The following is a 27,750-nucleotide window of genomic DNA, read 5'->3' on the forward strand; positions in this document are numbered from 1 at the left end:
CTTTTCTGTATAGTTCTTCTGTGTATTCTTGCCACCTCTTCTTAATATCTTCTGCTTCTGTTAGGTCCATAGCATTTCTGTCCTTTATTGTGCTCATCTTTGCATGAAATGTTCCCTTGATATTTAGATCTAATACCGTGAATCTCTTTTCATTACCTCCCCTGTGTATTCATAGAGGATTTTATTTAAGTCATACCTGACTGGCCTAGTGGTTTTCTCTGCTTTCTTTAGTTTAAGCCTGAATTTTGCTATGAGGAGCTGATGATCTGAGCCACAGGCAGCTCCCGGTCTTGTTTTTGCTGACTGTATACAGCTTTTCCATTTTCCGGTACACTGTAGTCAATCTGATTTCAGTATTGACCATTTGGTGATGTCCATGTGTAAAGTGATTTCTTGTATTGTTGAAAAAGGGTGTTCACTATGACCAGTGAGTTCTCCTGGCAGAAATCTGTTAGTCTTTTTGCCCTGCTTCATTTTGTACTCCAAGGCCAAACTTGCCTGTTACTCCAGGTATCTCTTGACTTCCTACTTTTGCATTCCAATCCCTTATGATGAAAAGGACATCTGTTTTTTTTGTTAGTTCTAGGAGGTCTTCTAGGTCTTCTGATTACCTTCAGCTTCTTCGGTTTTGGTGGCTGGGGCATAGACTTGGAATGTTGAATGGTTTGCCTTAGAAACAAACTGAGATCATTCTGTTGTTTTTTAAGGTTGCAGCCAAGAACTGCATTTTGGACTCTTGTTGACTGTGATGGCTACTCCATTTCTTCTAAGGGATTCTTGCCCACAGTAGTAGATATAATGGTCATCTGAATTAAATTCACCCATTCTCATCCATTTTAATTCACTGATTCCATTATGATAAAGGAGAGGGGAGGCTTGTAAAGCTCTCATACTTGAACATGCTATGTTAGAAGCAGTTATAGTTTCTTTCAAGTGCTTCCTGTACTGAAGACTGTGGTATTAACTTGTGTATTTCAATTTAAGAGTGAAGTCAGACCTGTTGTGGAAATTTAATGTGATCTGGCTGTTTACTTTGACAGTGAAGATCAGCTGTATCAATTAAGCAGCATTTTTCTTAAGTTAAATGAGCTAAATCTGAAATGTATTTGATCGGTGTTTGGTGAAATAGGTTTAAATCACATCTGCAATGTACCACATCCCCCCAAACACATTCTTTGTAACTACTTAAAACATTTTGAGTAAAAGTGACATAGAAATCTGTGAGAAGATGTATAGCTTTTCAGCATTCCTTTATGGTATTTGGAACCCAAAACTTTTGGGGAAAAAGCTGAGAAGACCATTGTTAAAGTTATATTAGCCATGAAAGATGAAATGTATATATTTAATTAGCTGATAAATTAAAGAAGGAAAAAACTTGATTTATAGCACTTCAATTTCAATATAGAATGCTTTCATTATAGTTTTGATACATCTCTATCTTGTTTGTTTGTTTTTTTAAGTCATGCCCAAAACACAAATGAGGTTAGACTAGAGACTAGTTCCATTAAAGATATCTGTACCCTAATGTTTCTATTGTTTAGTCTAAGTTGTTATTATTGTTGTTTAGTGTTGTTATTATTGTTATTGTTGTTGCTAAGTTGTGTGCAGCTGCTGGGATCCTAGCAGCTTGTGGGATCTTAGTTCTCCCACCAGAGATTGAAACCAAGGATCCAGCAGTTAAAGTGGCGAGTCCTAACCACTGGACCGCCAGAGAGTTCCCTGTATCTTGTATTCTTAAAAACTACTTCTGTTAGGCACTGCTGTTTACGTAACCTTTATATCAGAGATATACTATTTTGTCTTTTCACTTTGCAGTCCATCGCTGATGGTTTTAAAGAGGCAGTTCGTTATGTCCTTCCACGCCTTATGCTGGTGCCAGTATATCATTGTTGGCACTATTTTGAATTATTAAAGGTAAGATAAAAGTTTTCTGAACAAAAAGAAATACTTAGATTTATGAGACTTAAAAACTTTTTCTCTGATGATAGTTTTAATAGTTTTTATTCATAAAAAGAAAATATCTTAAATGTTTTCCTACTTCCCATGGACCATAGAGAAATGCCTTTAATTTTTTATATTCATATAATTTCCAAGTTGTAGATAGGGGAAAATGTTACTTTATCTATCACTTGATAATATAAATTCTCAAAGTAATAACATTAAAAAGTTGACTTTTTAAAAATTAATTTTTGGAGACACACAGCAACAATGGTTTAACTTCATATTTTATAAAGGTAATTAATAACTTTTATGTATAACATTGTTCTAAACTTCTGTCATATATAACTTGTCATGAAAAACACGTTTAAAGTTGATACCTTTTGCCCATGCAATGTAGTAGGTAGAACCCAAGTAATGAATTAAAAATTAAAATTGTGATAAAACTTGAACTCGTTTTTAAATATCAGTACACATAAAAATATACTGAATTTCTAAGGGTCTAATATGTAGTATAAACTTTATTATGGTGTATACTTAGAGAAAAATGTAAACATGCTTTATAATAAATAAATGTAATGTACAAGCACACCAGAGGTAAGTTATTGCTCTGACTGTAATGGCAGTTACTTTTTTGCTTTTCTTTACAGTTTGACCACCTATGTATATGTCAGTAAAAATGTATGTAGCCTGTTTCTGAGCTTTTTATCAATTAGATCAAATTATTATAGTATTTTGTGTCATCTTCTCTGAAAGTTACATTGATATTTGTAAGATTCATTGATCCCATGGACAATAGAGCCTGGTGGGCTACAGTTCATGGGGTCACAAAGAGTTGTACATGACTGAGCAACTAACACACAACATAAGATTCACTGATGTTATTTTATGTTTTTCTAATTTAATTTTCTTCCATTGTTTGAATAAACCATGATTTATTTATTGTTCTCTGGCTGAACAATAGTTTTTTGCTATTATTGATAACACTTCTATTGATATTCTTTTTTCTATCTTTTGATACACATGTACATGATTTTGTTTCTCTAGAGTATGTACTCAGGGTTAGAATTGCTTGGTCATAAGGTGTGTATGTTTTCAAATTTAATAGATGAGGTCAAGCAGTTTTTCAAAGTGGAAAGTTTTCCAAAGTTATACAGTTTATACTCCTACCAGAATGCATGATGTCTCTCTTTATGCATTTTTCATATTTAAGATTTTCTATTATATGATCTATTTATAATGGTAACTAATGTTTTATTTTATATTTTCTTGATTATTAATGTGCTTGTACATATGTTGATTGGCCTTTTGAATAACTTTTTATAGGATCGTTCAAGTCTTCTGCCATTGTAAATATCTTCTGGGCCTTGTCTTTGCAGTTTTTCTGATTGTTTTTCTTACTGTTGTGCATCAACTAAAGCTGAATATATTCCATATTTCTAAGAGTTGAGTTTCACTAATGAGATCATGTGCGGTTTCTCTTTATTATTCATTCTTTATATAGATATTATATCTCTGTGTATATAGAGTATACTATATTTGTCTATATGTAGACACTGTGTCTATACCATGTTGGTGGTTTAGACAGCCTGTTCTAACTTTTCCATGTAACTCATTAGTAATATTTAAAATAAAAGCCAGAATAACTAAACTTAGTAGACATCTAGGCAAAGAAATCTTTAGATGATTTCTAATGAATATCTTGGCTCAGATATTGGTAGCTACCCTGGTAGCTCAGTGGTAAAGAATCCACCTGCCAAGGCAGGAGATGTAAGTTTGATCCCTTCATGAGGAAGATGCCCTGGAGAAGGAAATGACAACCCACCCCAGTATTCTTGCCTCGGCAATTCCATGGACAGTGGAGCCTGGTGGGCTACAGTCCATAGGGTTGCAAAAGTCAGGACTTAGTGACTAAACAACTACAACAATAAATACCTACCTCAAGAATTCTTTTTTTATGGAGTCTTACTATCCATAATGTGTGATACTGGAGCTCACTAGCTTTTGTAAACAAATAGATGAGCAACTTGATTTTGTGTATCTCCATGGAGACTAATGGATCCATAAAGAACTCATAGAAAGGATTGTAGGCTTCTCATGAATAATATATTAGCAGCCACAGATGTATATTTAGATTCCTAAAAGTTTTTAGAGAATGTTCATGTCTAATTGGAAGTCCCATCATTAGTTTTATAGTTGCCTTCTAGTATTTGCCAACATTTAAAAATACCAACTTAACTATAGTCAATTCAGTTCAGTTCAGTTGCTCAGTCGTGTCTGACTCTTTGCAACCCCATGAATCACAGCACGCCAGGCCTCCCTGTCTATCACCAACTCCTGGAGTTCACTCAAACTCACGTCCATTGAGTCGGTGATGCCAACCAGCCATCTCATCCTCTGTCGTCCCCTTCTCCTTCTACCCCCAATCTCAGCATCAGAGTCTTTTCCAATGAGTCAACTCTTCACATGAGGTGGCCAAAGTACTGGAGTTTCAGCTTTAGCATCATTTCTTCCAGAGAACACCCAGGGCTGATCTCCTTTAGAATGGACTGGTTGGATCTCCTTGCAGTCCAAGGGACTCTTAAGAGTCTTCTCCAACACCACAGATCAAAAGCATCAATTCTTCAGTGCTCAGCTTTCTTCACAGTCCAACTCTCACATCCATACATGACCACTGGAAAAACCATAGCCTTGACTAGACGGACCTTTGTTGGCAAACTAATGTCTCTGCTTTTGAATATGCTATCTAGGTTGGTCATAACTTTCCTTCCAAGGAGTAAATATCTTTTAATTTCATGGCTGCAGTCACCATCTGCAGTGATTTTGGAGCCCCCCAAAATAAAGTCTGACACTGTTTCCACTGTTTCCCCATCGATTTCCCATGAAGTAATGGGACCAGATGCCATAATCTTCGTTTTCTGAATGTTGAGCTTTAAGCCAACTTTTTTACTCTCCTCTTTGACTTTCATCAAGAGGCTTTTTAGTTCCTCTTCACTTTCTGCCATAAGGGTGGTATCATCTGCATATCTGAGGTTACTGACATTTCTCCTGGCAGTCTTGATTCCAGCTTGTGCTTCTTCCAGCCCAGCGTTTCTCATGATGTACTCTGCATATAAGTTAAATAAGCTGGGTGACAATATACAGCCTTGACGTACTCCTTTTCCTGTTTGGAACCAGTCTGTTGTTCCATGTCCAGTTCTAACTGTTACTTCCTGACCTGCATGTAGGTTTCTCAAGAGGCGGTCTGGTATTCCATTCTTTTTCAGAATTTTCCACAGTTTATTGTGATCCACACAGTCAAAGACTTTGGCATAGTCAATAAAGCAGAAATACATGTTTTTCTGGAACTCTCTTGCTTTTTCGATGATCCAGCGGACGTTGGCAATTCGATCTCTGGTTCCTCTGCCTTTCCTAAAACCAGCTTGAACATCTGGAAGTTCATGGTTCACATATTGCTAAAGCCTGATTGGAGGATTTTGAGCATTACTTTACTAGCGTGTGAGATGAGTGCAGTTGTGCGGTAGTTTGAGCATTCTTTGGCATTGCCATTCTTTGGGATTGGAATGAAAACTGACCTTTTCCAGTCCTGTGGCCACTGCTGAGTTTTCCAAATTTGCTGGCATATTGAGTGCAGCACTTTCACAGCATCATCTTTCAGGATTTGGAATAGCTCAACTGGAATTCCATCACCTCCACTAGCTTTGTTCGTAGTGATGCTTTCTAAGGCCCACTTGACTTCACATTCCAGGCTGTCTGGCTCTAGGTCAGTGATCACACCACTGTGATTATCTGGGTCGTGAAGATCTTTTTTGTACAGTTCTTCTGTGTATTCTTGCCATCTCTTCTTAATATCGTCTGCTTCTGTTAGGTCCATAGCATTTCTGTCCTTTATGGAGCCCATCTTCACATGAAGTGTTCCCTTGGTATCTCTAATTTTCTTGAAGAGATCTCTAGTCTTTCTCATTCTGTTATTTTCCTCTATTTCTTTGCATTGATCACTGAGGAAGGCTTTCTTATCTCTTGCTATTCTTTGGAACTCTGCATTCAGATGTTTATATCTTTCCTTTTCTCCTTTGCTTTTCACTTCTCTTCTTTTCACAGCTATTTGTAAGGCCTCCCCAGACAGCCATTTTGGTTGTTTGCATTTCTTTTCCATGGGGATAGTCTTGATCCCTGTCTCCTGTACAGTGTCATGAAACCTCCATCCATAGTTCATCAGACACTCTGTCTATCAGATGTAGTCCCTTAAATCTATTTCTCACTTCCACTGTATAATCATAAGGGATTTGATTTAGGTCATACTTGAATGATCTAGTGGTTTTCCCTACTTTTTCAATTTAAGTCTGAATTTGGCAATAAGGAGTTCATGATCTGAGCCACAGTCAGCTCCTGGTCTTGTTTTTGCTGACTGTATAGAGCTTCTCCATCTTTGGCTGCAAAGAATATAATCAATCTGATTTGGTGTTGACCATCTGGTGATTTCCATGTGTAGAGTCTTCTCTCGTGTTGTTGGAAGAGGGTGTTTGCTATGACCAGTGCATTCTCTTGACAAAAGTCTGTTAGTCTTTGCCCTGCTTCATTCCGTATTCCAAGGCCAAACTTGCCTGTTACTCCAGGTGTTTCTTGACTTCCTACTTTGCATTCCAGTCCCCTATAATGAAAAGGACATCTTTTTGGGGTGTTAATTCTAAAAGGTCTTGTAGGTCTTCATAGAACCATTCAACTTCAGCTTCTTCAGCATACTGGTGGGGCATAGGCTTGGATTACTGTGATATTGAATGGTTTGCCTTGGAAACGAACAGAGATTATTCTGTCGTTTTTGAGATTGCATCCAAGTACTGCATTTCTGACTCTTTTGTTGACCATGATGGCTACTCCATTTCTTCTAAGGGATTCCTGCCCACAGTAGTAGATATAATGGTCATCTGAGTTAAATTCACCCATTCTAGTCCATTTTAGTTCACCGATTCCTGGAATGTCGACGTTCACTCTTGCCATCTCCTGTTTGACCACTTCCAATTTGCCTTGATTCATGGACCTAAATTCACTTTTCACGTTTATGCATTGGAGAAGGAAATGGCAACCCACTCCAGTGTTCTTGCCTGGAGAATCCCAGGGACGGGGGAGCCTGGTGGGCTGCCATCTATGGGGTCGCACAGAGTTGGACATGACTGAAGCGACTTAGCAGTAGCATGGACCTAACTGTAATAGAAGTTAACTAAAATAGAAGCTTACTATTTTTGCCCTGTCTAGATGATTAGTTTTAAAATCTCTGAGGTCTGAATCTAAAATCGGACATTGACTATAATGGCCTGATTCATCCTAATGTCACAGCTACTTTTACTACCAATTAATTACTGGACTCCAAGTATTTTTAGCCACTGTGATTGGGACTAGTAGTTGGTCAGTTAATTGAAAATGAACTGAAGAATCATAAATCATTTTAATTATCAATCATAATCATTTTAATAAACACTCATTTTAATAAACACAAAACCCCTAGAGATGAACATTTGTATATATTTATATGCTAATCTGTTGACTTAGGGTAAAACCTTTTCTTTGAGTATGAATCTTACTTAAGTCACAAACAGTATCTCTATGATTTCTACTTTCCATTTATTTTAGATGGTACATAACCTTGAAGATCCTTGTAAAGCAATCTGATTGCCGAAATCTAAATTTTTATAATTTTTCCAATACTTTTATGATTTGTCTTCCCTATATCTTTTAAAAATGACTTGCCTTTAAAGTTATTAGATTTGAGTTTTTATATAAATATTTTTATAGTCATATTTCTTTAGCTTATATAGTTATTGAATTATATAATTATAAGCACAACTGTCATTCATATTTGGAAACATTTACTACTGATTCTTGGTAATTATATGACTCATTTAGTGGGCTCAGAAGGGCCTAAGTATTCTAGAAAGTGACCCATTTATTTATAGCATTATTGTCCGGTGGGAATCAGTCTGTATGTTACACAGTGGGAATGATCCATAGTAAGAAATACATTTAACATCATGATAATGCTATACGACCATACACACACACAAAGCAAAAAGGTTTTTGAAATGCTACTCGGCATTTCATGGAATATATTCACACCCTATATTCTGTTATATTCTATTCTGTTTCTTTTTTTAAAAAAGGATCCATTCATTTCATAATTCAGTGTATTATGACATAGATTTTGAAAAACCAAAATAAGGATTAATTCTAGACATAAGCAAAAAGAATTATCACATGATCAGATAAGAAATTACTTTTTACATTTTATATCTGTTCTGACTGTGATACTGTTCCTTTTAATAATAATTTACTATTTTTTTAATTGTGGTCAAACATGAAATTACTGTCTTAACCATTTTAAGCGTATAGCTCAGTAGTGTTAAGTATATTGTTATACACCCAGTGTTGTTGGACACATGGATTGCTTCTGCTTTTTGGCTATGATAAATAATACTGCCGTGAACAAATATGTCATCAAGACTGTTTTTAATTCTTTGGATATATAGCCAGAAGTGAAATTGCTGCATCATAGGGTAATTCTGTTTTTAATTTTTTGAGGAAGCACTGTATGATATTCCATAGTAACTTTATACTCTTTTACATTTCCACCAATAGCACACACTGTTTACAGTTTCTCCACTTCCTTGCCAGCACTTGTTATTTTCTGTATTTTTATTTTTTGATAATAGCCTTCCCGATGGATGTGAGATGGTATCTCATGGTTTTGACTTGTATTTCCCTATTTGTGACAGTGAACATCCTTTTATTTGCTTTTTGACCATTTATATATCTTGTTTGGAGAAATGTCTATTCAAGTCCTTTGCCCACTTTTTATTTGGGTTATTTGTAAATATTTTTGTGGTGGTTTTATAGGAGTTCTTTATATATTCTGAATATTAAACCTTTTGAATGTGTCATTTCCGGTACTGTCTCCCATTCTGGTGATTATCTTTTTGTGATATTGTTTGAGCTCAAGCACTCATTCGAAAGAAATTTCATTTCATATTGAGCCTACTTTGGGATGAGACCCATAGGAAAGAAGGCTCGACCAGTGTAACTTACGGCTGTCATGTTCCTTTGGGAATAAAAAACACTGTCCTGGAGCAGTTTTAGGCCAGCTTTAATTTGAAATATTTGCCTTGGTCATGTACCAAGGAAGATTTATTTATGGATATAATGTTTAAATATTATTTGAGTTTTACTTCCCAGAGTCAGAATTTATGATAAGAAGACAGAAAGACAACTACATAATGAGAAATTATAGGATATCATATATAGTTTTCCTAAAATTATTTTACACTTGTAGAATAGTATTATTTTGTTGTTGGATTATTATTATTTTTAGCAATACTTTAAAGTTCATGTTATAGGTAATATGATTCTTTTTTTTGTTCTTTTCCAATTTAAGCCCCTCTGGGGTTAATCATAAACTACTTTCATTTTCTTTATTTTTCTCAGATAAATTTTAGATATTTCTTTCCTTAATATATATTCCAACCCTTATGTAAGAGGAAACAGAAATCACAAATTCATTTCCTGATTTATAAGCATCTTTATAATATACTTCTTATATTCTAAGAAAAAAATCTGTTTATCCTTCTGTTACTAGGAACATATCAACTCTTAGTTCAGAATTGATTTTTTCAAATCCAAGTAACATTCTTCTCCTCTCTTACTCTGGTCATTCCCTGGAAATTTAGTAATGGAAAGAATAAATATTTTCCTCTGAAGAGAACTTTATCTTAATTTGAAGCTTAACAGGAATACCTATTACTAATAACTTTAATGAAGTTCATTGGGAACGATAAGCCAATATTTTAGTGAAACAATTGAAAATGTTTCTTTAGGTAATATTTTTTTTAACCTTTTACTTTGAAAAATATAGGGGAAAAGTTACAAAAATAGTATGCTCCCTTCATCTAGATTCCCTAATTGTTAACATTATGTAACAATTACTTTGTCACCTACAGAGAAAGTGACAAAAAAGAATTCCTGTGTGTGTATTTAAGTGTATTTATAACATCAAGAAGTTGAGATAATGTCTATTAAAAGAAATGTTCTGGCTCTTGAAAAAAATATGTGAGAATATTTTACTATGTAATATTTACTGTTTCAGTACTGACACAGCACTCAAAGATATCTGAAGGAAGATAATGCACATTTTTAAAAAGCACATAAAGAGAAGTAACAGGTTTTATTGAGGTGAATTTCCCACCAAATTTCTAAAATCCTATTTTTATGAAAATCTAGAGAGAAGTTTATTATTACCAAAAGAGAATTGATCACATATATTATTTCACATCTAAACTGAACTCCCAGCATGATAAACTAGAGATAAATTCATAATTTAATATAATTTCTCCTGTCTTAGGCACATGTATCTGTAATAGATGGGCTTCCCAGATGGCTCGGTGGTGAGAATTCACCTGCCAATGTAGGAGACGCAGGTTGGATCCTTGGGTCCAGAAGATCCCCTGGAAGAGGAAATGGCAACCCACTCCAGTATTCTTTCCTGGAAAATCGTACAGTCCATGGGGTCACAAAGAGTTGAACATAAATGAATTCATATCCTGAATTGATATAGCAGTTTATAGAAATTTAAGAGTTTCAGTGAAGTCTTAGAGTTAAGAAAAAACTTACATAAAGTATAAAATCTCAGGCAAAATACACATATATGCTACTAAGGAGAATAGTGTATCAGGTAAGCAAAGAATATATTCTTCAGTCAAATTCATAAGGTAGTACACATTAATGAAAGATTATTTCCCCTTTACTACTTAGTTTAAGCATAAATTGCAAGGGCATTTATTCTCTTTGGGAGAAGGAAATGGCAACCCACTCCAGTATTCTTGCTTGGAAAATCCCATGGACAGAGGAGCCTGATAGGCTACAGTCCATGGTCACAAAGAGTCCGACACGACTGAATGACTTCACTTTCTTTCACTTTCACTTTTATTCTCTTTGACCTCTTTCCCAAAGCACACTTCATTTTATTTCTTAAACTGTGTAATTATCCAGTTTATGGTTAAGATAAAGGGGAATCCCCTTCAATTCATTCACCAGAGTTTGGCATAGTCCAGTTTTTTGCATAATTGTGTTCGGTGTCATTGGAGAGAGGCATGCAAAAAGGATGGAATCTGAGTTCCTTGGTTTGAATATAGACTCTGCCATTCATCTTGGGTGCCTCAGTTTCTTCATCTGTGACATGTGTATGATGATAGTACCTATCTTACAGAGTTGTAACAAGCATTAAATAAGCCAGTGCATAAAAGAGCATGCACAGAATGCTTTTTATCAAGAGCTTAATAAATGTTCATTGTTGTTATTTGTCTAAACACTTAACAAAATTCTAAGTATTTATACAACAGTCACTCATTCTCATTACTTTCTTGGGTACCTACCATTTGTGGGTACCGTACTAAAAATGAATAAAATATATCCCCAAGCTAAAGAGTTCATGTTTTAGTAAAGAAGATAAATGTCAGACAAATAATTACAATATAGGAAGTGCCTAATAAAAGTAATTCTATGGGATAGTGAGGCAGGAGTTACCAACTCTGTCTAGGAAAGTTAGAAAAAGATGTATATGAGTGTTGAGTATGCTAGAATTTATCATCCTGTTCTGGTATGTTGGTGTTATTAAATTGAGGGAGCCATAAAAGACAAATGCTGAGGGACTATTACAGATTAAAAGAGAGAATAGAAACATGACAACTAAGTACATACTGATTGGATCCTGTATTGGGGTGGGGTGGAGGTGGGTGGGATTGCCCTAAGAACAGGATTGGGACATTAAGCAAAAGTTTCCTGAAGTTATCACTATACTGTAAAAGAATTTTTGTTCTAAGACACACTGAAATATCAAAGGAATAAGGGGAATGACACTATTTGAGAATAGTTTGTGATGTATTTGAGAAACAATCTCAGAGCCATTTAGCAATGGCGGGAGACCTGAGTTTGATCCCTGGGTTGGAAAGATCCCCTGGAGGAGGGCATGGCTACTCACTCCAGTATTCTTGCCTGGAGAATCCCCATAGACAGAGGAGCCTGGCAGGCTACAGTCCATGGGGTCACAAGGAGTCAGACACAACTGAGCAACCAAGCATAGCAAGCACAGCACCTTCCTCAACAAGGAACTGAGAGAATTGTGTCACAGACTACTCTCAGGTAGTTCAGCAGGAGAATGCCACATAACACTCACACACAGAGTGGTATAGCCTTTGTGGTAGTAGTAGTAGTGTTAGTCGCTCAGTCATGTTCTACTCTTTGTGACCCTATGGACTGTAGCCCGCAGGTTCCTCTGTCCATGGGATTCTCCAGGCAAGAATACTGGAGTGGGTTGCCATGATCTCCTCCAGGGGATCTTCCCCACCCAGGGATCGAACCCAGGTCTCTGGCATATGCAGAGAGATTCTTATAAGTGTTAAAAACTGGTTACTCTGAGTAACAAGAGTTGCTTACATTATTTTTATAACTTTTCTACAAATTTGATATTATTTCAAAGGAAAAAATTCAAGGGGGAGGAAAAAGGAAAGAGCTTACTAAGGAGGAGGCATTTGAACTGTATCATGGAGGCTAAATTCACCAGGTAGATAAGAGAAGCACAGACAAATATGTAGAAAGCACTATCAATGTGAAAGAGCATGACTTACATGCAAGGTAATTCAGTATGGTAATTTCTACATCATGATAAGAATACGTTCTCCCAAATATCTATAGAGAATTAGCTTGGGTTTCATTAATCTGATGTTTATTGAATCTTACTGCCCAAATTCAAGAAATGTTTATTTAGCAAATTATTGGACTGTGTTTATGCCAAAGAAAGCCATTGTTTTGTATACTTATATCACTGGAAAATCCTATGCTTTAAACATCCTGAAGTTTTATTTCTCTTTGATAGCCTGAAATTATTCATGGATATGTAGAAATGATAAGGCCACTTGCTTGGAAACTTTTGCTTAGGTTTGAGCAACCTTACGATGAAATTTACAGTAGAAATTTAGTGTCCTCATACACCTAAATTGAAAAGCAGTTCTCATTTTGGTAGAACCTCATTATTAGTGATAATTTGGAAATTTGGATCAACAGAAGCAGTAAAAATAAAAAATCTGTAATTAAGCATTTTGTCTCATCAATGTCTATATTAGGGAAATATTTTAGAGTGGAGCTGAAAAGAATCTTTTTGTAAGAAGCTTTCAAACAGCAAAATGAAGTGATTTGGTAGTAATTTTCACCTTTAGAAGTCAGAGTGATCGAGTGCTAATCATGTTTTAAACCGGTGGGTTTTTTTTAAACTCTTTTTCCCTTCATCTTTTCAATTTATTTCTTAAATCTGGAGATGATGATAGTCTCTTAAATTATTTATATTGCAAATCTTTGATAGCAAGACTTCTATATGTATCTTGAAAAATATCTAATGGGTCTGTGCTCCATATAGAGAATAATTTCTAGACGTATATGTGAAAGGTAATGGACCTAGTATTAAACAGCATCCATTCAGTTCCTTGCTAAGGAAGAAGAGCCATTGCTGAATGGTTTTCAGATTGTTCTTGGAGTATAAGGAAAATTTATCACAAAATTTCTAGTGAGGTAGTTTAAGATCATGAAATAGACTTAAACTTTTAAAAATTTTCTGAAGCAATTTTAATTTTTCCATATTCTCATATAAATGTGTATTTATATCTACATAATCTCTGTATAATGCTCCTCTTGGAGTTCTTCTGTCAAAGCACTGAAGCATCGTCCAGTCTGAATTACTTATTATAAGGTGAATTTTCTTCCATTTTGAGACTGAGCTATTAGAGTTTTTGCTTAAATGAAACGAAGCCAGAGTTGTTAAGATTAATGATGTAATTTGTTATTATAAGTGTCATTTCTAAGGATTAGTAAGATAGGATATTAATTTTCATGGATTCTTGATGTTTACTAGAATAGTTGAATTTTATGTTGTAAAAAATGTCAGTTGGATCTTTTTGTGATGCTGTTTGTAGAAAAGTTTATGAAAGATTGAATTGCTAAAATTAGCATACTTGATTTTATTGTGTAACAAAAATATGCAAGCTCTTAAAAATCTGTAAAAGTTAAGAATTTAATCATTAGAGAATGTGAAATAGTATGTATTTATCTTTTCTCTATTCATAGTTACAAATAAAAGTAACTTGTAAGCCTCATGTTTTGCATGTTTTAAACTATTTTTATATATCTGGAAAATGTCTTTTTCGAGACATTTTCTGGAAATACCTGGAAATTTACTTTTTGTTTTTTATGATTGTAATGGTTATAGTACTTTATATCTGTATTGTATTTGCATATATAGAAAGAGGGCTGTTTTGAAGGATCAGGAGGTATACTTAATTATATAAAATTATAGTTGTTTTTATTAAGTATACTTAAAATTCTTTTAGAGTTCATAATGTTTGTTGCTGCTTCCTCTAAGTATGAGAAAGGGAAAGAATTGAACAATGCAGGTTTAATTTTTCTGTTTGGTTTTTCTTAGCAATTGAAAATACGTAGTGAAGAGCATGAAGACAGAGAATGTTTGAACCAAGCTATTACTGCTCTCATGAATCTCCAAGGTAGTATGGACCGAATTTACAAGCAGTATTCACCTAGACGCCGACCTGGGTAATTCCACACTGTTGAAAATATGAATGCTTATGCAGTATTTCACTTATATCTGATGTCTGGTTTTCTAAAGTGTTACTTACAGTGATAGTTGCATTCTTGAAAGTTATATTTTTGTTTTACATTTTTATTTTGCCCTTTAGCCTTTTAAAATTGGTGTTGTCATATTGTTAAGATATATTTAACAAAAATTTTAAAAGATATATTTAATAACTTATTTATATAAGAAATTTAATATTATTTTCATTTTAATTCTTAGGACCTCAGGAATCATGTCAAGTCTCTACGATTTCTCTTTCTGAATAATGAAATTGAAGCATGTATTATTTAATGGCAAAGTTAGGAGAAAGTAAATGCTGTGTGCAAAATTTAGTGTTTAGTTATTTAATATTTTTGTCACTTGATTTAAAGTAGTTTATACTTCAGGCAATTAAGGTTGCTTAGCCATTGAGTAAGCTAAATTTATCTTGGTTTTTTTTTTTTTTTTTTTTTTTTAGGGATCCTGTTTGCCCTTTTTATAATCGTCAATTAAGAAGCAAGCACCTGGCTATTAAAAAAATGAATGAAATTCAGAAAAACATAGATGGATGGGAAGGCAAAGATATTGGACAGTGTTGTAATGAATTTATTATGGAAGGCCCATTGACAAGAATTGGTGCTAAACATGAACGGCATATTTTTCTCTTTGATGGCTTAATGATTAGCTGCAAACCCAATCACAGCCAGTCACGCCTTCCAGGATGCAGTAGTGCAGAATACAGATTAAAAGAAAAATTTGTCATGAGGAAAATACAAATATGTGATAAAGAAGATACTTGTGAGTGCAAACATGCTTTTGAATTAGTATCCAAAGATGAAAACAGCGTAATATATGCTGCTAAGTCTGCCGAAGAGAAAAATAATTGGATGGCAGCACTTATTTCCCTTCAGTATCGTAGTACTCTTGATCGAATGCTAGATTCAGTATTATTGAAGGAAGAAAATGAACAACCATTGAGATTACCAAGTCCTGAAGTGTATCGTTTTGTGGTAAAAGACTCTGAGGAAAACATTGTTTTTGAAGACAACTTGCAGAGTAGAAGTGGAATCCCCATTATTAAAGGAGGAACTGTGGTGAAATTAATTGAAAGGCTAACATATCATATGTACGCAGGTATGTGGAGCTCTTTACAAGTGGTTATATAGGGCAGAGGATATCCAAAACCTTTTCAAGATTGTTCAGAAACACTTAGGGCCTAGGAAGAAAATAGACTGCCTCTAAAATTTAAAAGGAATACTGCAGAATCAATAGGAATAAATACCTAATTAAATGTCTATATAGTGTTAACTTCGTTAATAAATATTCATCAAAATTTTATGTTCATGAATCTTGAATTTGAAAATATCCCTTTATCAAGAAGCAGTCCTTTATCAAAAGATACCACAATTGGCAGGAAAAGCAACAGTGGGGGGAACCAGGAAAAAAAGAAAGGAAGGAAGGCCTCCAAAATATGCCACTTTGAATTAATTAAACTGAGTAAATTGAATATGCAATGTGTTCTGTGCTCTGCCTTTTCAGATCCCAATTTTGTTCGTACTTTTCTTACTACATATCGTTCATTTTGTAAACCACAGGAATTACTAAGCTTACTGATTGAACGGTAAGAAAAATACTTATTTCACTTATTTTTACATTTTTTAAAAAGTTAACTTTTTTACCTTGCAAAGTGCTAGGTACCCAGTATGTACTCAGGTAGTTTTTGAACATAATTTATTCAACATTAAATTCACAGTATTATTATTCTCTTTAAGTAGCATACTTACTGAAATCCCTGTTTATAACAGATCTTTTCAGATCCTAGCAAAATTTATAGTGGTAATCAGAAAGACTCATTTTTATAGGATAAAAAATATGAATTTTAATGAAATTTTTTCTATGCAATAAAACAATACTTCCTTGAAAGAAGCTTTTCACTTTTAAAACAAACCTTTTATTGTGAAAAATTTCAAAACATATGCAAGAGAAAATATATTCTGTTAATAAACCCCATTTATCAATCATCCAACTTCAATAATTATCTCCTTGTATTTCATCTGTTTCCCTGTTGATTTGAATACCCTAGTCCCAGGATTATTTTGAAGTAAATCCGTGGCAACATGTTTGTCAGTATTATTTCCATTAGTATTTCTAAAAGATAAGTATTCTTATTAAAAGCATAATCACAATATCATTATTAGACCTAAAAAATTAAGATTTCCTTTATTGAGTAATTTTTAAAAATTAAGTTTTGAATTGGCTTTTTCTTTCTTACTGAGTATGTTAGTGGTATTTTAAAATGCTTTATAGGTTAAACTGTAGTATTTGAGCTTCAACATAATTTTGTTTTATATTTTAAAACTTAACCAGATTTTTATCTGGACCTCTATCATTATGTTATCCCATGAAGCTAACTATACCAGACTCAGTCAGTATAATGTGCTATGAAGATTTACTTGGTTGCCTTTTCACGTTCAAAATAAGGAATGCACATATGGTATATATATATTTATTTATTTATAGTATTTATGTGAAAGTGTTAGTCACTCAGTTGTGTTTGATTCTTTGTGACTCCACGGACTGTAGCCCACCAGGCTCCTCTGTCCATGGAATTCTCCAGGCAAGAATATTGGGGTTCCTATTACCTTCTCCAGAGGATCTTCCTGACCCAGGGATCAAACCCCGGCCTCCTGCATTGCAGGCTGATTCACCACTGTCTGAGCCACCAGGGAAGCCCCATTATTATATTATAGCTACATTTCCTATGGTTGGGGAAGGTGTTTTTTTTTTAAACTTTGATTTTTTTTTCCACTTAGTTATGTTTTTTAAATACTATTTAAAATTCAGTGTGGGACTTCCTTTGGATTAATATTCGTTTATTTAAGGAAACATATTTACTTTCATTTTAATAAAATAAATATTAAAGATAGGATTAGATAAGGTATCTCTGTTATGTTTTTAAAGAGGTCATACTCTATTGATTGTCTTCTTGGATCTTTTCCATTGACCTTTTCTACGTTGGTCAGTGCTAGTTATTAAACTTTTGATAAAAGTAAGAATATAAGTATTCGGTACTATATAGCTAAAGGGCAGTGTTTTGTAGTATGTAGTACTTTAAGAGAAGTTTATCAGTTTCAGTTTTCACATAAATGGTAGGAAAGAAGTTTGCTTATTAAAGTGTCTTTCCTGCTATATTTGAAATCCTCATTTCTGAACAACAAAAAATTTCTCTCATTTTGCTTTTCTTCTTAGATTTGAAATTCCAGAGCCAGAACCTACTGAAGCAGATAAATTGGCGTTAGAAAAAGGCGAACAGCCCATCAGTACAGACCTTAAAAGGTTTCGCAAGGAATACGTCCAACCAGTACAACTTAGGTTTGGCCTGAATATTGTATTTTTTATGTGTCATTCAATTTTCAGTATATAGTTAGCACAAAAATTTTTACCTCTTAATTCAGATGTAGGTTATTTTATTAATTGCACAGCAGTTAAACTTTCAAGTTCTATGTGACTGCTACTGCTACTGCTAAGTCGCTTCAGTCGTGTCAGACTCTGTGCGACCCCATAGACAGCAGCCTACCAGGCTCCCCCATCCCTGGGATTCTCTAGGCAAGAACACTGGAGTGGGTTGCCATTTCCTTCTCCAATGCATGAAAGTGAAAAGTCAAAGTGAAGTCGCTCAGTTGTGTCCAACTCTTAGTGACCCCATGGACTGCAGCTTACCAGGCTCCTCGGTCCATGGGATTTTCCAGGCAAGAGTACTGGAGTGGGGTGCCATGAAGCTACTCTTAATTCCCTGAAGAAATTTAATTATTAAAATATACTGTGTTATATGCATCAGATATCTCTCACAGGCAATATGTTATGGCTTATAGGCTAGGGTACCTAATAAGTAAAAATATTTTGATTTTATATGAATTTTGCCTACTGTCAGTCCTCTCTACCCTTTTGATTTCATTTTTGTCTCAGTGTGATCATTTAGTAATCCTAGACTTTTTTCTGTTTATAATATTTATGAAAGTTCTAGTTCTTTCCCTACTCTCTTCCCACAAGATACATTGATATATGTTACTTACCTGCTGCTGCTGCTAAGTCGTGTCAGTCATGTCCGACTCTGTGCAACCCCATAGACAGCAGCCCAGCAGGCTCCCCCGTCCCTGGGATTCTCCAGGCAAGAACACTGGAGTGGGTTGCCATTTCCTTCTCCAATGCATGAAAGTGAAAAGTGAAAGTGAAGTCACTCAGTCATGTCCGAGTCTTCGAGACCCCATGGACTGCAGCCTACCAGGCTCCTCCGTCCATGGGATTCTCCAGGCAAGAGTACTGGAGTGGGTTGCCATTGTCTTCTCTCTGTTACTTACCTAAACAATGTCATTTCAGTATTTGTTTTTTCATGACTTAAAAAAAAATTTATTGAAGTACAGTTGATTTATAATCTTGTGTTAGTTTCAGGTGTACAGCAAAGTGATTCAGTTTTATATATACTTTTTATCTTTTTTAGATTGTTTTCTATTATAGGTTATTACAAGATAATGAGCATAGTTCCCACTGCTATACATTTGGTCCTTGTTGGTTATCTATGTAGTAATTTCTAAAAATATATTTAGTAATAGCATCTGCCAGTTGTTAACGTTACTCTGTGTGCCTAAGTGCTTGATCTTTTTTATTTTGTCCTTCACTTCGTTTAAAAGAAAATTGAAAGTTAACAGAATAAAGTAATTTGAGATAGGTCGTATAAAAGGAGTGACAGGACAGGGTTCAGACTTACATCTGACTGCCTGAGCCAGTGCTTGCTTGTTCGTTTCAATGTTCAGTGAGCATTGAAAATTGAAAGCTCCTTTGATTAGGCCTATTTATAGTGCAAGTGAAAATCATGGGAATCATAACCTTTTCCATGGGAAAACTGAGATATCTTATTAGTTATATATGATTAAATATTTCTCCTGTAAATGTTAGGGTTCCTTGATTAATGTTAACCATAAACTGAAAATTTAAAACTAAGTATATTAAATGTTTATTTTCAAGGATAATTACCACAAATAAATGCAGTTTTGGCGGAATGATGATGCTTCCAACTATATATCTTTTAGCCAAAACTTTTAGTATGTCATTCTTTGTGTAAGAAGATAATGCCTTAAGCCACTGAGCTAACCAGGCCCTTAAGGTTGTTTTATTCCAGATACCATTAGAAATTTAGAGTATTTTCTTAGTCTGGGGAAAAAACTATTGCCTGACAATTACTGGGTGGTTGTGGAGGGTATAGGTGGGAAGATAACCTAGAAATAGTCATTCATTGAAATAATGAAGGAAAAATGCTAATGAAATTAATATATACTAACTATCTTTGTGATGGAGAATGGAATGTTATATTTGTGTCAATTGTTTACATCTTTATTTGCAAGGTATAAGTAATTATTTATGAGGTACTATAAAACAAAATGGGCTTCCCAGGTGGTGCCTGGTGGTAAAGAACCCGCCTGCCAGTACAGGTAGATGTAAGAGACTTGGGTTCGATCCCTGGGTTGGAAAGATCTCCTGGAGGAGAGCATGGCAGTGCACTCCAGTACTCTTGTCTAGAGAATCCCATGGACAGAGGAGCCTCGCAGGGTGGAGTCCATAGGGCTGCACTGAGTTGGACACAACTGAAGCGACTAAGCAGCAGCAGCGTAAAACAAAATAGCTCGGTCAGAAATACTTTTGTCTTTTGAAAAAAAAGAATGTGAGCCTACCTGCAAATACAGGTAATTTGATGATAGCACTTGCATTTAGAACCAAATACACTAAATCTTAGTTGGTTTTCAAATTTTAGGTCTTTCAAAGAAATCCTTTTACAATTGAAGAACTTAAAAGTAGCTTTTGTAATTATAGAGAATAAATTTTCTACATATGAAAAAAGAAAAGGTACTTTTCCATGCTTATAAAATTAGAAACTCTTGGGTTTTATATTGGCCCTAGTGTATAAAAGTACCACCATGGCATTAGAGAAGTGAAAGAAGTATAATTGAACGTTTGGGTTTTACTAAAATATGTTTCTTTTCATTTTGTCAGAGTCTTAAATGTGTTTCGGCACTGGGTTGAACACCATTTTTATGACTTTGAAAGAGACTTGGAGCTGCTTGAAAGACTAGAATCCTTCATTTCAAGTGTAAGAGGTATATTATTTAAAGATTTGATTGACTCTTCTGTTGCACATGAGGTTTTGTTGTTTTTTTTTAATTTATGTGATTTTCAATTTAAGAAGCTAAACTATTTTTCATTTTAAAAAAGAAGTAAGATTTGGAATAATTTTTATAGACTTTAAGGCTCTCACATATGTTTAGAACCACCTGAAGTGTTAAAGGTTTTTAGGAAAATATTTTTTTTAAAGTCAGAAGTCCTCTTTAGTAAATTTAAAACTTTATCTCGTCTCATGGCTGCCATTCCTTTAACTAATTAAATATTTGTGTAATTTTACCTGTTTATTTTCCTTTATCTTATTCTTCAGTTTTGAATGGTTAACAGCTTCTTGGTATTGGTGGTTTAGTCGCTAAGTTGTGTCCAACTCTTGCGACCCCCCGGACTGTAGCCTGCCAGATTCCTCTATGCATGGGATTCTCCAGACAAGAACACTGGAGTTGGTTGCCATTTCCTTCTCCAGGGGATCTTCCCGACCCAGGAATCGAACCCAGGTCTTATACATTGCAGGCATATATTCTTTACCGACTGAGCTATGAGGGAAGCCCTAACAGCTTCTTAAATAATATCTATTTCCCCTGGAAAAGTTTTTGGTATATCTTTGGCACCTGAAAGATAGGGGTTTCCTACCTGAAGTTGCAGAGCACAGTCCATAAAATGAAACTCTAGGCAGTGAGCATCAAACAAATGTATGTATCAAAATATGCAACATATCAGATATATGCTATTGAATCCAGAAAATTCATGTTTTCCCTGATAGTATAAGGCATTAATTAAAAATATTGGCATATTGTAAATTAAATATAGCTTCTTTCATCTCCTACTTGTTCTTTAAGGTGAATTTTACTTAAAATAGAGAATGTGATTTGTTTCCATTTTGAGATGTTTAAAACACATTTTTATCATCTGTGCTTTATAGTACTAAGCTGATTTTTAATTTAATGTTCTTAATGAAGATAGTAGATTTTATTTGCTATAAGAAGCTTCTAAAATACACATATTAGAATAAAACAATTAAATGGTTTTGTTTAAAGGCCTTTCCAATACAAGTTAATCCTCAAGATAACTCAGTAGTTGATGAGGGAAAGTTTTTTTTGGGGGGAAGATATTTTTTTTATAATTATTTGTTTTTAATTGATCAATGACTGCTTTATAGTATTGGCTTGATCTCTGTCATACATCAACATTAATTAACCATAGGTGTACGTATGTCCCCTCCCTCTTTAACCTTCCCATCTCCCTCCCCATCTCACCCCTCTAGGTTACTGCAGAGCCCCAGTTTGAGTTCCCTGAGTCATACAGCAAATTTCCATTGGCTACGTATTTTACATATGTTAGCATATATGCTTCTGTGCTCCCCTCTCCATTCGTCTCACCCTCTCCTTCCACTCCCCTGCTGCCCTTGTCCATAAGTCTTAACTCTGTCTGTGTCTCCATTGCTGCCCTGCAAATATGTTCATCATTACTCTCTCTATAGATTCCATATATGTGCATTAATACACAATATTTATTTTTCTCTTTCTGACTTACTTCACTCTATATAATAGGCTCTGGGTTCCTCCACCTCGTTAGAACTGACTCAAATGTGTTCCTTTTTATGGCTGAGTAGTATTCCACTGTATATATGTACCGCAGCTTCTTTATCCAGTCACCTGTTGACGGACATCTAGGTTGCTTTCATGTCTAGCTGTTGTAGAGTGCTGCAGTGAACATTGGGGTGCATGTGTCTTTTTCAATTTTGGTTTCCTCAGGGTATATGCCTAGAAGTGGTAATTGCTGGGTCATAAAAGGGAAAGGTTTTGTAGAAGCATTGCAACCAGTAAGTGAAGAAGGAATGACAGAATTAGAATGTTACCATTTCTCAAACTCACAGTAACATCATAAAAAGACATTTTATGCCTCTTGTCAGAAATATTCTTGCAAGTATTCATGTTTAAGTTTGTCTTGGACCAGATCAATCTGTATATGTTGACTTACAGAAAATACAGAGACAGAGAAATAGGGCTGATGACGCCACAAAGATTGAATTGGCAAAATTTAGACTTGGGAAACACCACAAGTGATTGAATTTCAACAAATAAATTGTCTGAAGAAATGAGAGAAAAGAGAGGAACCTGTTGATGAATGGAGTCTTGAGACATACTGACTCAGTGCAGTGTGTACATCTTGTTGGATCCTACTTCCTACAAACCAACTGTGGGAAGACGGTTCCCTGAGACAATCAGAGAAATGTGAATACTAACTAAATATTTGATGATATTAAGAAGATACTGTCATTTTTATATGTGTAATGGTATTGTATTTTTTTAAGTCTTAACTTTCAGATACATACTTAAATATGAATGAAATTATATTATACCTTCGATTTGCTTTGAAATAATATAAGTAGAGGGAGGACATGAGTGATATTAGGTAAAACAGTGGCCGTGAGTTGATAATTGTTGAAAGTAGATGAAAGTTACAAATTATATGAATATTTGCAGTTAATGTTTGTCAAGTAAAGGGCTTTTTTTGTTTGTGTTCTTTTTCTAGGGAAAGCTATGAAGAAATGGGTAGAGTCAATTGCTAAGATCATCAAGAGGAAAAAACAAGCTCAGGCAAATGGTATAAGCCATAATATTACCTTTGAAAGTCCACCTCCACCAATTGAATGGCATATCAGCAGACCAGGACAGTTTGAAACATTTGATCTCATGACACTTCATCCAATAGAAATTGCACGTCAGCTGACCCTTTTGGAATCTGATCTCTACAGGTAGACAATTAACATTAATTTGCTGCTGTGTTTTCAAGAACGTTGAACATTTCTATCTATTTTCAGAACTTTCTGAAAATTATTCATGTGTACTTAAAAAGCCTCGTCTATTCTTACGGGCTAGGAAGAAAGTTCATAGCAATTTTTTAATTATAATCTGTTCTGCAAGTGAAAGTCTTATAAATTATTGCTCTTTAGGCCTAGATTAGGTACTAGCAATCCTTCACAAGAGAAGTGGCAAAGAGAAGACTAATGCAATAGAATAAGCAGGCACTTTAGACCGTCACCCAGCTCCTATTCCTGATGCTTTGTCATATTGCTTTAGTTTAACTTGCTTCAGTTAAAAAAGACTGTCAGTATAGATGCTAAGCTCTGGGCAGCTCAGTCCATGGACTATTGAGTGAAATAAACTTTCTTCTTTTTTTTTTTTTTCAAATACTCTGTAATAAAAAGTTAGACTTGGGACTTGACTGGGTTAGCTTTGCAAGGCAAATGAATAAAAATTCTTAGTGGAGTAAAGATTTCTTCACTTCTTTTAAGGAGTCTCAAATACTGTAGCTATTTGAAATTAGTATTGGCTTTAAGGATTTTTGAAGTAGATGATGAACCATACTTTAAACTTGTAAATAATTTTCTTTTGTTTATAAGAATCGCTAGAAATATGCTTGACTATTTTTGTCTGTATCCCATCATTTGTCTTTATATATAAAGCAGTTCCTGCCATCATCCTGTATCTACACACATCACGCATTTACAGCCTAACTTTAGTATCATGGCTGTGGCATTTCCAGGGTCACTCTCTACTCCAAATCAGACACTTCGCTTTGTCATATTATTTACTTCAAATTTTATTCCAGAATTACTAACTCATGTATCTCAGTCTCTCTTTTCAACTTGCTTTATCAACTTCTTTGTCTGTCAGGTTTTTTTTTAACCCCTATGTTTTCCCAGCGCGTTAGCTTCTTTCTGTCTTCTCCTCCCTCATAATATAAGCTTTCTTCTTTCATTTACAACCCAGGTTCCTGTGAAGAGTAGAGGCCTTGCAAAAAAGAGAGTATAGGCCTTGTAGGTAATCACCACTCACTAACCTGTACCACTATGGTTGTATCAGAAACTTTTCTGCGTTCAGGAGCTGCTTTTGAAATACAAACATCCTTAAGAAATTATCCTGATTAGCAGCCGTTGTTTTTTTAAACTGAGATTACACAGGGAAAAGCAAGAATATATAAAGTTTAACGTTAGTGGAGAGTGTAGAAAGACACCAGATATAAAACTTGACCTTTAGAACTGGGTTTCTGATTTGCCCTGGTTGTGTTGTTCAGACTTTAGCACACACATCAGAGGTTGTTACCATCTGATTCAGAGTGTCATGTTATATTTTAAATAATTTGGAGTTCGAGTGGTTTTTGTTTGTATTATAGGATTTTTTTAAGGAAAGAGTTTTTTAAATTGCAATTGTAGTTGATACACAATATTATATTAGTTTCACGTGTACATTATAGTGACTCAATATTTTTGTGGCTATTTTATTTAAAATTATTATAAAATATTGGCTGTATTCCCTGTACTATACGATATATCCTTATAGCTTATTTGTTTTCTTCATAGTACTTTGTTAGGTCTTAATTACCTACCCCAGTTGCTCCTGCCCCTTCTTCTTCCTTACCTATAACCACTAGTTTGTTCTCTGTATCTATGAGTCTGTTACATTCATTTGTTGGTTATATTTTTTAGTCCATATATATGTGATAACGTGTTTTTCTTACTTTGCTTGACTTATTTCATGTCACATAATACCCTCTAGGTTCATGGGCACTTAAGTTGTTTCTTTACTGTGGGATTTGTGATAGGTGGGAATGAAGAGACTTATTACTTAGATAACAAAGCAAATAGTATGAAGTTAGATTTTTCCTTACAGTGTTACATGAATGGACATCAGGAATAAAAAAGCACTGAGCTCTATGTGGACCTACTTTCAAAACATAGAAATACCTTTGTTAAGTGATATGTGTATTATGGAAGAAGGATACCATACGTAAAACATTGACACTCTGTAAACTAAAATTCTGGTGAAATAATAGAACCAATTAAGAAAATTTATTTCCAAGACTGTTCAGAGTACCCTTTTGTATTCAAATCTACTGAACTTTTTTATTATAATAGCCAGGTCTATAGGACAGTGATGGCAATGCCATTGGTCAATATTTTAAAAATCATATAATCCTGAATCACTATATACAGTGATTTTATCTGCTTTTCCAACTGTTTTTTATTAAAAAATATAGACGATAATACAGTAAGGGCTCAACAACAACAAAAGCATTACAAATAAAAGTGAAACCCTTTGTGTGATTCTCTCCAATCCCATTCCTCTTCTTTCTCCCAAAGGATAATTGCTATTCTATATTTGGCATTTACTACTCCTATGTGTGTCTTTATAATTTATATACATACAACCATTCATAAACAACACGTAGCATTATTTTACACATTTTAAGTCTGTTTCTACCTGTGTATCATTCTGTAACTTGTTTTTTTACTTAAATCATTTCTGGCATTTGTTCAAGTTGCTGAGTATCGCTCCAGTCTGCTTATTTTAATTGCTGTATTGTATTCCATTGTATGAATACTCCACAGTTTATCCATCCTCTTGATGATGAGCATTTAGGTTGTTTGGGATTTTTCACTCTTGCAAATTTTGCTTGACTGAACGTTCTTAGAAATGCTAGATGATCTAGTATGTATATCTTCAGTGTTATGAGATATTGTGAAATTTTTTGAAAAGTGGTTATATCTGTTTTTACTTGCACATCAGTGATGGGGAGTTCTCTTTTTTCCACATTTTTATCCATTTGGTGTTAAACTTCTTTTAGTGTGATAGCAATAAAGTGGGATTTCATTGTGGTTTAATGTTCTTTTTTCTGAGTAAGAGTTAAAATATTCTTTCATGTCTGTAGCTATTCAGTTCTGTTTCTCTGTAAATTATCTCCTTGTATGTTTGTTCACTTACCTTTTAAACTAGTTATCTTTTTCTTTTTAAGCTTTTGGAGGCCTTTAAATAATTTTGATACTGATCCCTTGTAGATTAAGTGCATGGATTTTTGGTTCCACAGGAAAGTTCAACCTTCTGAACTTGTAGGGAGTGTATGGACCAAAGAAGATAAAGAAATAAATTCTCCAAATTTATTAAAAATGATTCGCCACACCACAAATCTCACCCTCTGGTTTGAAAAGTAAGTTTTTACTTACTTTGTATTATTACTTCTTAATATATTTCTATAACATTAAGTCACATATAAGCAAACATTCTGGCTGAAAATGTATATTTTTTCTGTATGAAACAAGGCACTTCTTGCTTTCTAAGCCATGATTTTTTTTTTTTTTGGTTAGATGCATTGTGGAGGCAGAAAATTTTGAGGAACGAGTGGCAATACTGAGTAGAATTATAGAAATTCTGCAAGTTTTTCAAGATTTGAATAATTTCAATGGTGTATTGGAGATCGTCAGTGCAGTAAATTCAGTATCAGTCTATAGACTAGATCATACCTTTGAGGTAAGTTTTAGGCTTAAATAGTTTATCTTTTGAGAGGAGATAAAATTAATGTGAAGGAGATTCCTTCTACCACCAATCTTTTTTGAGTAAATTGTTTATAAATAATCTGTCTTACTCCTGAAGCACAGTATCACAATATTAGAAAATACATCAATATATGCTAGTAAACCTAGAATTCATCAAAGAATATGTGTTTTGTGACTATTTAATATGCTTACCTAAATGCTTCCCTAGTGATTCCGATGGTAAGTATTCTGCCTGCAATGCTGGAGACCCAGGTTCAGTCCCTGGGTCTAGAAGATCTCCTGGAGAAGGGAATGGCTACCATTCCAGTATTCTTACCTGGACAGTTCCACAGACACAGGAGCCTAGTGGGCTACAGCGCGTGGGGTCACAACCAGTTGGACTCAACTGAGCGACTAACACTTTCACTTTCAGATGTATAAAGTTCCAAATGTATTTTTTCAGTAGTAGATTGACTGACAGTTTCAAATAAATGACTAAACATATTTTAAATATAAATATACAAATTAATTACCTGTAGTATATAGTTAAGTAACATGGAGAGAATGCTTTCTAAAACTTAAATGTTTTTTTAAATTATAAAAAATAATTGTGTAAACATGGTGTATGTTTTCATGTTTATCATTAAAAATTTGGAAGATATAGAAAGTA

The 27,750-nt window shown here is 34.4% G+C and overlaps 1 protein-coding gene across 1 annotated transcript in view; it reads left to right on the forward strand.

Annotated features, from left to right (window-relative positions):
• The window catches only part of SOS2 (SOS Ras/Rho guanine nucleotide exchange factor 2), a 105,907-nt gene that overhangs the window by 54,599 nt on the left and 23,558 nt on the right, over positions 1–27,750 (forward strand). Inside the window, exons 8-16 of the mRNA XM_070378109.1 lie at positions 1,816–1,914; positions 14,450–14,577; positions 15,075–15,730; positions 16,136–16,217; positions 17,846–17,968; positions 20,642–20,745; positions 23,300–23,522; positions 26,636–26,755; positions 26,913–27,075. Coding sequence (XP_070234210.1) covers positions 1,816–1,914; positions 14,450–14,577; positions 15,075–15,730; positions 16,136–16,217; positions 17,846–17,968; positions 20,642–20,745; positions 23,300–23,522; positions 26,636–26,755; positions 26,913–27,075 — 1,698 coding nt within the window. The remainder of the gene's footprint in view (positions 1–1,815; positions 1,915–14,449; positions 14,578–15,074; positions 15,731–16,135; positions 16,218–17,845; positions 17,969–20,641; positions 20,746–23,299; positions 23,523–26,635; positions 26,756–26,912; positions 27,076–27,750) is intronic.

This window comes from Bos mutus, chromosome 10, assembly GCF_027580195.1.
Source record: "Bos mutus isolate GX-2022 chromosome 10, NWIPB_WYAK_1.1, whole genome shotgun sequence".
Classification (NCBI taxonomy): Eukaryota; Metazoa; Chordata; class Mammalia; order Artiodactyla; family Bovidae; genus Bos; species Bos mutus.